The sequence below is a fragment of the Aspergillus campestris genome, assembly GCF_002847485.1.
Source record: "Aspergillus campestris IBT 28561 chromosome Unknown P168scaffold_1, whole genome shotgun sequence".
In the NCBI taxonomy this organism is placed as follows: Eukaryota; Fungi; Ascomycota; class Eurotiomycetes; order Eurotiales; family Aspergillaceae; genus Aspergillus; species Aspergillus campestris.
Genome location: NW_020194336.1, coordinates 2,838,559 through 2,849,999, shown reverse-complemented (window position 1 = coordinate 2,849,999; position 11,441 = coordinate 2,838,559). Strand labels below are relative to the sequence as shown.

The 11,441-nt window shown below is 51.1% G+C and overlaps 4 protein-coding genes across 4 annotated transcripts; all 4 read right to left on the bottom strand.

The window, feature by feature from the left end:
- Nucleotides 1–242: 242 nt before the first annotated feature.
- On the bottom strand, nucleotides 243–1,547 carry rip1 (ubiquinol--cytochrome-c reductase catalytic subunit RIP1). Its single transcript, XM_024833058.1, has 4 exons — nucleotides 1,180–1,547; nucleotides 937–1,025; nucleotides 701–851; nucleotides 243–624 (listed from the first exon to the last, which is right to left on the bottom strand). The coding sequence occupies exons 1-4, from the start codon at nucleotides 1,475–1,477 to the stop codon at nucleotides 443–445; spliced, it is 720 nt and encodes a 239-aa protein (XP_024697293.1). The 5' UTR covers nucleotides 1,478–1,547; the 3' UTR covers nucleotides 243–442.
- Nucleotides 1,548–2,933: 1,386 nt separating this feature from the next.
- On the bottom strand, nucleotides 2,934–5,507 carry P168DRAFT_314757 (uncharacterized protein; the record flags this gene model as incomplete). Its single annotated transcript, XM_024839826.1, has 1 exon — nucleotides 2,934–5,507. One exon carries the CDS (start codon nucleotides 5,505–5,507, stop codon nucleotides 2,934–2,936), a length of 2,574 nt encoding a protein of 857 aa, XP_024697292.1.
- Nucleotides 5,508–6,959: 1,452 nt separating this feature from the next.
- P168DRAFT_278258 (dTDP-4-dehydrorhamnose reductase family protein) lies at nucleotides 6,960–8,095 on the bottom strand (the record flags this gene model as incomplete). Its single annotated transcript, XM_024835677.1, has 3 exons — nucleotides 6,960–7,684; nucleotides 7,748–7,824; nucleotides 7,884–8,095. 3 exons carry the CDS (start codon nucleotides 8,093–8,095, stop codon nucleotides 6,960–6,962), a joined length of 1,014 nt encoding a protein of 337 aa, XP_024697291.1.
- A 1,471-nt stretch (nucleotides 8,096–9,566) lies between these two features.
- Nucleotides 9,567–11,325, bottom strand: P168DRAFT_301345 (uncharacterized protein; the record flags this gene model as incomplete). The annotated part of the gene is made up of 4 exons (XM_024838516.1): nucleotides 9,567–9,823; nucleotides 9,859–10,047; nucleotides 10,282–10,769; nucleotides 10,808–11,325. 4 exons carry the CDS (start codon nucleotides 11,323–11,325, stop codon nucleotides 9,567–9,569), a joined length of 1,452 nt encoding a protein of 483 aa, XP_024697290.1.
- Nucleotides 11,326–11,441: the final 116 nt, after the last annotated feature.

Here is an 11,441-nt window from a genome sequence, read left to right as displayed (position 1 = left end):
TGTGCATTTTCAACGGTTTTCTGAATCAGGCCTTCCATGTCTCCTGTCTGGTGGAGGTGGAAAAAGTCTATGACTTGGAAAGAAAAGAAAAGTAAAAAAAAAGAAAAGAAAGAAAGTCCCTAAACAAACGGGTGGCTCTCTCTGAGGTGTCGTAAAGTAGAGCAGAGCAGAGCAGAGGATTTGTTGTCGAAGGGTACTGAAAACTGACACCAACAGGTTCAGGTTTTTGGTCGCACGTGTGATCAATCGGTTCCATATTAAAACAAAGTTCTCTTTATAATCTTGACAAAGGGTACACTGAGATGTCCATCTAAAACCACAAAAACAAACAAACCTTCTGGTCTCTCCCTCACTTCCTCCGTCTCAACCCCTTCTCCATTTTGCGTTCAGTCAATCGTCGCTCAGCAACCGGATGACGGGCGGTGATACGATGCGAATGCGTTTAACCGATAACGAGGGACTCCTCGTCGGGGAAGCTGTACTGAGGAACCTCCAGGTTCAGGGGAGCGGGACCCTTCCTGATACGGCCGGAGATGTCGTAGTGGGAACCGTGGCAGGGGCAGAACCAGCCACCGTAGTCGCCGGCCTCACCGATGGGGACACAACCCAGATGGGTGCAGACACCTGTAGGGCATGTGTATTAGTTGCTGAACAGTAACACCAGTGGGATGTAAAGTGTCACGAGATAATAGAAACATACCAAGCATGACCAGCCACTCGGACTTCTGGACACGGTCCTGATCGGGCTGGGGGTCACGGAGGGCCTTCCAGTCGTAATCCTCGGCCTCCTTGATCTCATCCGCGGTACGGTGGCGGATGAAGACGGGCTTTCCACGCCACTTGATGATGACCTGTAGACGGAGTCAGTCTATTGGACCCTGAACGATTTGCGACGAGCTGTCGGCGGATGGACAAAGGACGAGAGGAATAGCATACGTTCTTGCCCTCGGGGATGGCACCGAGACCAATCTCGACCTTAGCCTGGGCCAGGACGTCGGCGGAGGCGGACATGTTGACGAGGAAGTCTGTAGACGGATGTGTATCAGCCGAGGGATCTAACAACCTCCCAACCCAGTGCGTCCACCATGTGACGCCTTCCATTGTCCAAAACCACCAATTGCAACTGTATCCCCACAATCCTCCTCTTGATAAGCCTGGGACGATAATCCAATCACTCACCCTGAACAGTGGCCTTGGCGCCCACGGCGGAGGCCAGACCGAGAGAACCGGCCATGAAGTAGGAGAAGACCTGGTTGGAGCGCGGGGACTTCTTGGAAGAGTATTTGCTGAAGTTGGGGATCTTCAGGGTCGACGAGTACTCCTCGGAGGAGCCGAAGGGGCTTTGGAAGGAGGACTTGGAGGCCTCGGAGACTCCCCTCCGCTGTTGGCAGGAGGCGACGGCGGCGCGGGAGGTCGTGGGGAGCTGCTGGCGGGCGCAGGCGCGCAGCAGAGAGCTGGAAGCGGAAGAGAGAGACATGGCGAGAGAAGCAATTGCAGCCGACCAATTGCTAGATCTGAGGGAGGGTGGTCGTGGGGGAGGGGAGGGGGGGAGGAAAACACGGGGTGTGGTGAGGATTTTCGGCCAGAATGGAGATTGGAGGTTGAAGTCGGAGGGCCGGCATCACCCTCAGGCTCAGTTTTCACTAAGCCACAAGCGATCGGAATCAGCGGCCTTCTGATTGGACGAGCCCACCCGAAAACTGCCTTCCTTGATTGAGGACATATATAGGTACTATCTAAGTTCTCTTATGACTAGAATATGGATGGATTCATTATTCAACTATATATTCTTTATATAATTATGTAATTCCTTCTTCTCATTATATACAAAATGCTTTGATAGAGACGAGTGTTGGTGAACTGTTAACGGACAAAAGGCCTGGCTGCTGAGTCAGCCGTCACAGACCCGATCGAGTCTTCCGCCCGAGATTAAACACCATCATTTGAGTCCTAGTGTGCCATTGTCATTCAGAGTCTGATCTGGTTCTTCATCTTAAAACGAAACTGTCAAGATGATGATACGATAAAAGAAACGGATGATAATAACACTAATTTGCAGCACTGCATATATACATGTCATTTTCTTCCAAACTAACCAGCACAACTAACAGCAAACCCAGGTCCAGTGTACTATCTTCGCCAACCAGCGACTCTCCGTCCCAGAAGTCTGACTCCCACCACGAATACCTTCTCAAATGAACAAAAGACGTCGGACAACGAGCTTCGACATCAACCAAGGCCCAGGATATTCAACAAATATAGACGCATATATTCGCTTCCCCAGAAAAACGTCTACTTTGCCCACAACACTCAACCGACCACACCGAACGTCCCTCACAGTGAAACAACGGAAAGTACCAGCGACAAGAACATCTCGCTTCTTCACCATACATCGCGCGCATGATCCTCGAACACTACATGCACGCCGCATACGCAGCCTCCGTCCCGAAACCTGGATAAAAAGCGCAACAAAGAAAGTCAGGGATGTAGACTGGGTTCTGGCTAGGCGGATGTCCGAGGATGGTGTGGGTTATGGGAAGAGGGATGTAGTAGCTATATATGTGGAGCTCAGTGAGGAAGTAAAGTAGGTCTACTACGTAGGCATACCATGTGTATGGAGTTGTTTCTTGATATGGTGGACACTATATCCTCACTAACTGTCATAATGTGAATGAAAATAAAAGAAAAAGGCCAAAAGTCATTTCGAAATGGACACAAACAAAGTTAAGAAATCGAAAAAAAATCGAAAAAATGAAACAAAAGACAAACTCCATAATACTTGGTATATGGGTATGGGACGAAACAAACAACCACAAAATGCAAGTCCATCTACAAAACCCAGATCCGATCCAAACCCAACTCCGCCCAAAGCTCGACAAATGGAAATCTCCTGTTCCCGTGAAGACATATCGATAAGATTGAGTGCAAACCTCTCATAGACCGTGCAGTAGGCTACCCTCCGCGAATGGGCTCTGCGGCGTCATGTCCAACATGGGTTTGGCCGCGTTGCGGTCGCCCGTTGCGACGCCGTGTCCGATTGGCGCTCCGCTTGGTGTCACGGCCAGCTGGGCGGTTCGGGCTAGGAGGCTGTTTGGTATGAAGGGTTCCTTCCCTGGGTACTGGGCGCTGTCGATGGGAGACGTGGGGGAAGAGGGGGCGGTGTATGTTTGGTGGTGTCGAGGGTGGTTGCTCACGCTGCGGGCTGTGTTGGATCGCTTGCGAGTTCGACAGTCTGCTGTTGTCGCTGACGGGAGTTCTGGGACTGGAGGGATAGTTGGCCGTTTCCAGGTCGTTGCCGGTGGGATTGTGATTGCATTAAGCGGGCCATCACGGCTCGTAGCGGCGCCGATTAATGGCATGCCGGGGTCAACCGTGACGGCTCGGCCTTTGCGGGCATGCTGCGGTGGCTCTTGGTAGACCGGCGTCAAGTCGACTAGCGGCTTGCTCTTGACGGACTGGGAGCGTTTCATGAGACTCGCATGATCGGGGGCATGTGCCGACGTCATCGTATTGGATCGGCTGTTGGACCGACTATTGGGTCCGCTGGCGGAGTTGTGCGACGGACGGGAGCTCATGGCCCCGACAAGGCCTTGGGTAAACGCTTCCTCATTCGCCCTCCTTTCTTGTTCTTCCCGCTCTTTCATGGCCCGTTGGCGGACCGTATAGGTTCGGCCCAACAGACCTGAAGACGTAAAAGGAGCCGCTTCAGACAATTGAGATAATGGCGTATCGGCATCTGTCGCGAGCGACTTTGGGAGAGAACAGGGAGGTGGTCCGTGGCCCCGAGCGCTCTTCTTGCGCGAGAACAGCTGCTTGGATGTCGTTGCTTTCGAGGGATCTTGAGACGAAGACGAAGCCATTCCTTCGTCAGAGCTCTCGAAAGGGTTCATCAATGGCTTCGGGGGCGACTTCACTCCACCTCGGGCGTCATCCGTGTCTATCTGGGATTGCCGTTTTTCTTCCGGCCTACCGGCGCATAGTTTGGTCACCAGGTACCAGCTGCGCCAGGCTTGAACTGCCTTGTACCAGGTCTCCGCGACATCCTTGTGGTTGGTCGAGAAGAAGTGCACGAATTTTTCGGTGGTCAAGAACATGCTTGACTTCTGCTGGCTTTTCACTGCCTGGCAGACCTTTTTCGGCGGCCTCACGCTGTCCGCATAGTAACTTGATGTGAGCGAGTACATATCAAAATCGGACAGATGGCAGGTGTTGGTTTGATCTTGGCTCCGCTCCTTCTTGGAGACAGTGATCTGCCCATCCGACCGTAAGGTCACGTAGCGTTTGTCCCACTTGCGCGGGCGTTGCGAGTAGTACATCTGTACGGTCACGTCCGCAGGTGGTTCAGACGAGACACTTTGAGACTCGAGCATAGACAAGGCATCAAGGCTGGCGGGAGGAACGATGATCAACCGGTTCTCTCCATCACTTGCCCACGAGTTCATGACATCTCTGATGTACTCGTATCTGCGCAGCGGTCGCTCCAGCCCAAGCTCTCGGAAGGACTCTACCAATATGTATTTGTGAGGGTCAATCTGGCCAGTCAAAACTTCTGCTGCGGAGAGCAAAAGGTCTTGGGCCGATGTGGATGGGACCACATTTAGTATGAAAGTATGTTTCTTGAACTGGACATGGACTGCCCGTTCGCCGGAATTCACGGCAGAAACGGGCGCATCGATGCCAGGAAACCGGCTCAAGGCGCCAGATTCGACCGGGCTGTTAAATGCGGCATCGCTGTCACTTTGATCATTTGAGAGAGCATTCGGTGGCTTCCTCGACGGCGGTGTTGGTTGTTGATTCTTCGACCGTCGTCGACCCGCTTTAATCTCTTGACTCGACGGCCTGGACCGAGTCCGATCATGGTTGCGATCGTCATCGGGCTCGTTTTCGCTCTCTGTATTCTTACGAGTCCTCAGTCGCACCGTTGGTCTCCGAAACGCCGAAGTGGACGCCGAGGAAATTTGATCCCCTCCAGTCAAACAATCCATCGCATTTTGTCGATGCAGATCGCGAGCGGTTGCAGAATGATCGCCATTATTAGCGCGGGCCCTATTGTGGTCTCCACCACGGTACGGTCTCTCCTCAGTGGCCGATCTCGAATCAATCTTGTTGTCTGCAGCAATTCTGGACCCCACGTCCTCGCTACGTCCTGCAGAGCGCCGGCGGACGGGAGAGTCAACAGTGTCACCACGGGGACGTCCCTGATGCGCGAGATCTCGCGTTCGATCGGCGGAGGTCGGAAGGGGAGGCGGTGGATCGGGAGTCGATTGCGAAGTGGATGTTCTCGGACGCCGATATCGCGACATACTTCTCTTAATGGTGGTGTTCGAGGCCAAAGCGGTCGCGAAATCATCCTGAGGGACGGGCGCATGGGCTCCTGAGCCCGCGGCGCTAGGAGCACGAGACACCGGTGGCTGTTTGGCGGCTTTTCTCACGGACCGGTAGCGGGAAAATTTCATGGGGCCACCACCCTGGCTGCCACCCACACTGTCCTGTTTCTCGCTGGCCATCTTGATGCTGTCCTTTCAACGGTGATATTCATCAAGGTACCAAAAGCATGGTAACGCGAGGCGCGCCGTTTTCAAACAATCCCGTATAGTTGTAGCACAGTAAGGGGGGGTTATTTGAGCAAAAAACCTCCCCACCAGTCCACGTCGCGCCTAATCAGGTTCGACTGTCCAGTATATCCCACCCAACCCAATCTCGTCGAGGGTGCACAGCAAATAAATGGGACCGCTGGCTCGTTGTTCGTCGCCACCAACAAACAACGAGAGCGGAAAGATTGGATAGAAATAACGACGGGCCTTCGTATTCTCCACCCCCCCCTAAAGCCTGCAGGTATGTTTCACTGGCGTTTAATCACTTCATTCTCTCTGGTCAGATCCGGAAGCCAAGCCCAACCAAGGGATATAATGCGTCGAACAACGACAGATCTTGACCAGGGCTGAATGGAATGTGCGGAGACGTCGACCAGCGGTGGACAGACTAGTAAGGAGTGGAGACTGGAGCAAGAGATCTGTTGTGTAATGGAACGAAAGGGAGTTTGATTCTTGCAAATGCGCGCCGTGCAGCGACAGAAAGGGAGGCTGCAGCAACTGCACCTGGATCCAGGCAAGGGGGTGAGAGAATTCGGTTGGTTTTTTTTTTCTCTTCCTTTTGACGCATTTGGGAGCGGGCGTAGTGGAATTTAACTAATTTATGGGCAAGTATGATGAGAAAGGGTCAAGACTCTAGGGAAATTGTCCAGACCAACTTTGGTCCAATCCGGGAGAGGATTCCGGGGAAGAGGAAAACCTGCTTAACGGCCAGACTTGCGAATTGCGACCAACCTAAGTGGCGTGGGATCCAGATACAACAAACACTAAGGGAAGGAAGTTGGTAGGATTTAGTTAGCGCCAAGTCTTGGTGAGATCCATTCCTGCATCCCATTCATTTCGTTAGCCTGATTACCAGGGTTAACTAAATACACCAGCCTCGAAGCGTCCAGTGGGGCTATAACCACCCGTCTTTTCCATGAACAAAATCTCATAGGATATAGCCATATAACAAGGGATAATCAAATAATATAAAGAAGAATCAAAAAGGGTCAAGTCGATATACACAAGCCACAAGCCACACGCCACGCCGGTTGGGTACCCACCTCTTAGACAATGCCACCAAGTCAATTTATGCTTTCCGTTGGAGCTTATGATCACTGGCTAGTCCAGGACGGGGGGGGAGAGAGAATGGAATGATTATTCTGGCCCATTATGCATTCGTTGGTAGGTGTGTAAACTGTGTATCAATAGCAACATCGATGATCAACTTTTGTTGTCCTGTCTAGTGTTTTCCCTTCCATGGTGCTGTGGCGATTCACCCAGTTTGAGTCTTATTTCTTGTAGGCTCCCAAGTGTTTTTTCCTGTATCCCTACATTAGCCTCCCCCGCCCACTATGCAGCGCCAAGTCACTCGCAGGAGGAAACTTACCACCATGTCACGAAATTCACTGTCCGTACATCAATCCCCATGTCTTGGAGCCCCTTGGTCGAGAGGTGGGTATCGTACGGCCGTTGCACGGACGCATTCGGATCGTTGCCTTCTTTGTTTCGGACCATCCCGACGAGCGACAAACCCAGCACCTCAGCCAGTTTTTCGCAGATCTCATACTTGGTCATGCGATCTTCAGACGAGAACTGGAGGATCTTGGGCAGATGCTTGGTCGTCCGTTTCTCCTTGACGGCCTTGAGGTATTTGATCACGATGTCGCGGCAGATTCGGGCGACATCCTCCGTGTTGGTGGGGTAGCGCTGCGCCCAGTCGTCCATCTTGATGCCCGCGTTTTCATCCTGGGCCTTCTCGATCGTGTCGATCAGCGTGTTCACCGCACTCTCGGAGTTATCCTTGGCGGCGCCGTACAACACCGGCACGCGCAGAACGACGCCCAGCCCCGTCTCTTTGGTCGCTTCCAGGACGGCGATCTCCCCATCCCGCTTCAGCTGCCCGTAGAGGTTCGGCGGCTTCGTTTCCGCGTCAGCTTCGTAGGGTGCATCTCCTTCGGTTCCCGGGAAAACGTAGTCCGTCGAGATGTACAGCAGGAAAGCTCCCCGGGCCGACGTTTCTTCGGCGAGGACACGAGTGGCGTCGACGTTAATGCGGCGGGCGAGCTCGGGGTTCTTTTCGCACGAATCGGGAGAGCGGTCCGCAGCACCTTCATTCCCATGGAATTAGTATACATTGTTGTGGGTTGGGTTGAGAGGTAGTCTCAACGTACAGTGGATGACAATCTGAGGCCTGGAGGGTACATGATTAGCACGGAAGAGCACGGCAAGCAAGAAACAAAACGACTCTCTATATCTTGGTAGACATAGATAAGCCGGAGGTGGTATGGGCTAACTAAAACTACTTACTTCGCATCATCCAGCAGAGCCCTGATCTCCTCCGGCTTTCCGAGATCAGCCTTGAGGATGGTTGGGGGGTTAGCTCTGGAGTAACCCTGGCCGACAGCCAAGCATCCCGAATGCTTGAAGGTATTCAGTACTTGTCGGCCCAGAAGACCGGTCGCTCCGGTGACTAAAGCAATGCTCGACATGATTTCAGGGTATGTTTCTTCGGAGGACATGGTGTGGAGGGGGAGCTCTGCTTTTTACTGAATTTGAGCTTTGCTGCGGGACCCGGTAGTGACGTAACAGCCGTTCTTCTGGGCCTACGTTTCAAGGTTGGGAACGCCGGGACCAAAACCGGATCGGGTGGTGTGGTCACTGAGTAATGGAAACCTCTGCAGGTTGATAATGAGAGTGATTATCTGGTGGAGATGGAGCAAACGAAATGATGCTTTAGTTTTGCTGTTTATGAGAGCTAGTCAACCCCACCGGTGAGGGGTTGATACCATGACGCACTAAGACAGCGATTACATCCAACAATAAGTGTCACGACACTTTTGGGACATAAGTCGCTCGATAACAAGTGCGACATTAAACTATATATACGGGTTATATTGGAGGATAGGGGGGTTGTTTTCTGAAAGCGACCGGCGTGCCTGAAGATCCCTCGTTAACCTTTATGGGCTTTAGTGATCTGCCAACTGGCCAGAATTCAATTCGACGGCCGCCTGGCGAGCGTGGTCTGAGAGCAGAACTAGTGGAATAGTGAATAATATAGAACTTAGATATAATTTTGTGTTTACACTGAGCTTCCATAAGTATACATGTTCCTCTATAATAATCAGTATGGGGTCAATTTTTAGGCCGTGAAGACTGAAAGTAGAAAGATGCCATGGTAGACGGATGACTTTAGGGTTGATACGGAGAATAGAGTTCGCCTTACGCTCTCAACTCCTCCACAATCCGACCGCGCGCAAAGATCCCATCTTGGTATATTATATTTATCACATTGATCGGTAGGTAGACCCTTGCATATGAGGGATAACTTATGAAGCACAGCTCTGATTAAAGCACAGCTCTGATTAGATAGATATATACATTAGGATCTCGCTCTCGATCAGAGCTAATCCTGCAAAAACAAAGATCAATGCGAAGATGATATAGTGTCCTGTGGCATGCAGTGAAGGAGCTTCCTGTGATCACAAGATAGATCATGTATGTAGAGGACGTAATAGATACGCAAAGTTATAGATGAGCCATGCATAATACAGAGTTAGTGATAAATTACATGGGTCGTCGCTAAAACCGGAATCCGTTATAATGATTCATACTCCTGGGTGTATGCATGGAAAATGCCACAATTCCAGAACAATCACATATCCTGAGACATCGCCCACAGCCACAGCTACGGGACCGAGTAACACCAACAGCTGGCTGCAGAGTCGCACGGGGCGAGGCTTACTGTCTCCAACTGCTCAGCTGTATAAGCTGCAATTGGCCCGAGATTTTCCAAGCCAACAAAGAGCTACGATCTCTGATAAAGGAGCTCCACTATGAATTATGTCAGATCTAACACACCTTGTCTCGGCCGCTTGCATGGTACTTGGGTTGAAGGTGCTCAGTGGCGATGGTAGCAAGTACTCCAGCTGTTCCTGATCTATTTATCTCCGCCAAGTTGATCTCCAACCCGAGACTGTGGCGTACCCGGTCTTAGATCTCGATAGCTATCAAAGGATCGACGGCAATCTTGGCGGCTTGTAAAACATCCATGGCTTCCGAGCTTGCCGTGTGCTGCATGATCAGTCTGCCCAGCTCTCGGCAAATGGTTGCTTCGGTCTCAGGGTCATCGGGGATAGCAGGATTTTGCTCGATCCTGGCCGGCAGTACCCTGGTCTGGTCATTGGTTGCGTTCGGTGTCTTGAGCTGATTCGATGTTACGGTATATCGCGTAGCGCATGTTGCGTGTCCTGGACGTGCGGACGGTGGAGTCCATATTACTTACTGGGTATGGTCACAGATGGGGGGAAAACCAGAAGTGGGGATGTGATCAGTTGACGCATGAAAGTGGATTGGATCTTCCAGACCGACATTTGCAGGTCTAACGGATACATCTGAGCTCCCATCAGCCAAAGAGGTAGACGAGTTGCTTTAAGTCTGGGAGACCAACTGGCGTGGTATACGTTATGACGGTCTATGTCAGTTGATTGTTGACAATGTGTTACATTGTCCATGTCTTTCTTGTCTAAAGAACGAATGTAGACTGGGAGAAAATATAATCACTATGGAAGAAATTCATGAGAATATGATCCTGGCCGAACTAATCATGTTTATACTTAGAGATTAGCGTGGTGCAGCCAATGGCATTATTAAATGACCAATGAACCGAGAAGACAGGTATCTCGAAGTGTGCCATCCGCACAACTACTTGGAACCCCCGGCGGGGGAATCAACTCATCATAGGTAAGTAAACGGATTTTAAACGCCGGTCGAGAAGATAGCTCCGACGGGATGTCTTCTTCTTTCCATCTGGTGGTATCCGGCAGCCACAGTTCAAACATCTTAGCTGAAATCATGGCCAACGGTGAAAATACAGCATCCAGCTCTTTGCCCTCTTTTAGCTGCTCTCCACGAAGACACAGATACAAATTAGTCAGACCCTTCATATTTGCCAGAATCGCACAGTCGTTCACCCAAAGGTCGTATCGGCGAAGAAACATTTTGTATGTATCTCGTCGAGACATTCTCTCGAGCGTCCAATCCAGCTTTAAAGTGCGAATGAGGTTGAAGCGTGACGAGGGCACCGAGTACGACATCGATCTCACGTCTTTGATATCATTAAAGTCGAAGACGTTGTCTTTATATAGTAGAGGGACAGTCTCAGAGTACCTGCATTCGTCAACAAAGTCCTGCGGCCTTTTCATGTATAGATAGGCGAATGGGCATTATCTTACACCGTCCGACACACTTGCAGCAACGACAGCCGGCCAACGGCCTTCAACCTGCCTCTCAAAGTTCGCCCATTCATATCCGTATCAATTCGGCAGTGAAGGTCCGTCGCCAGATGACAACCATTGCATTCGAGACCCAGCAGTCGGAGTTTGGTAGGCTCACAACCGATATGCCAGCGGTGGTCACTCAAGCACGCTTCCCAGATCTTCAGCCGGACATCGTATGGAAGCCGACATAAAGGCGACTGTTGTTGATCGTATGTCTGTTGGGTCACCGTCTTGACCACAAATGAGATGCTGGGTTCACATTTTGCCTTCTGGTTACGTTGAAAGACCTTTCCCATGAGACTAGTAGGCTGTTGCGGCTGCTGATGGACTCTCACTTTCTCAATTACCTGGGTTTCATTGATGCCTTCCGGTAGAGGGATGGTAAGTGCCCGTGGACGTCTGGTTGGCGCTTGCTGGGAGTGGAGGATAGATGAAGATGTTGTTTGGGGATGCTTGTCTGTAATTGCAGCCATTTTATGTCACAGCATTTTCAATATTCTCATAAACCAAAGACCGTGGATTACAGAGTAGACTTCCACATAATTATATCAAAGGTATAACACGTGTCAGCCTCGTCAGGCGTCCTTTT

Bases quoted from the DNA above. Each gene is read 5' to 3' on its own strand.
- rip1 (XM_024833058.1), bottom strand. From the start codon at position 1,477: ATGTCTCTCTCTTCCGCTTCCAGCTCTCTGCTGCGCGCCTGCGCCCGC. The intron at 1,026-1,179 runs GTGAGTGATTGG...ATCCGTCTACAG, and splicing joins CGCCAAGGCCACTGTTCAGG to ACTTCCTCGTCAACATGTCC. The intron at 625-700 runs GTATGTTTCTAT...CATGCCCTACAG, and splicing joins CGAGTGGCTGGTCATGCTTG to GTGTCTGCACCCATCTGGGT.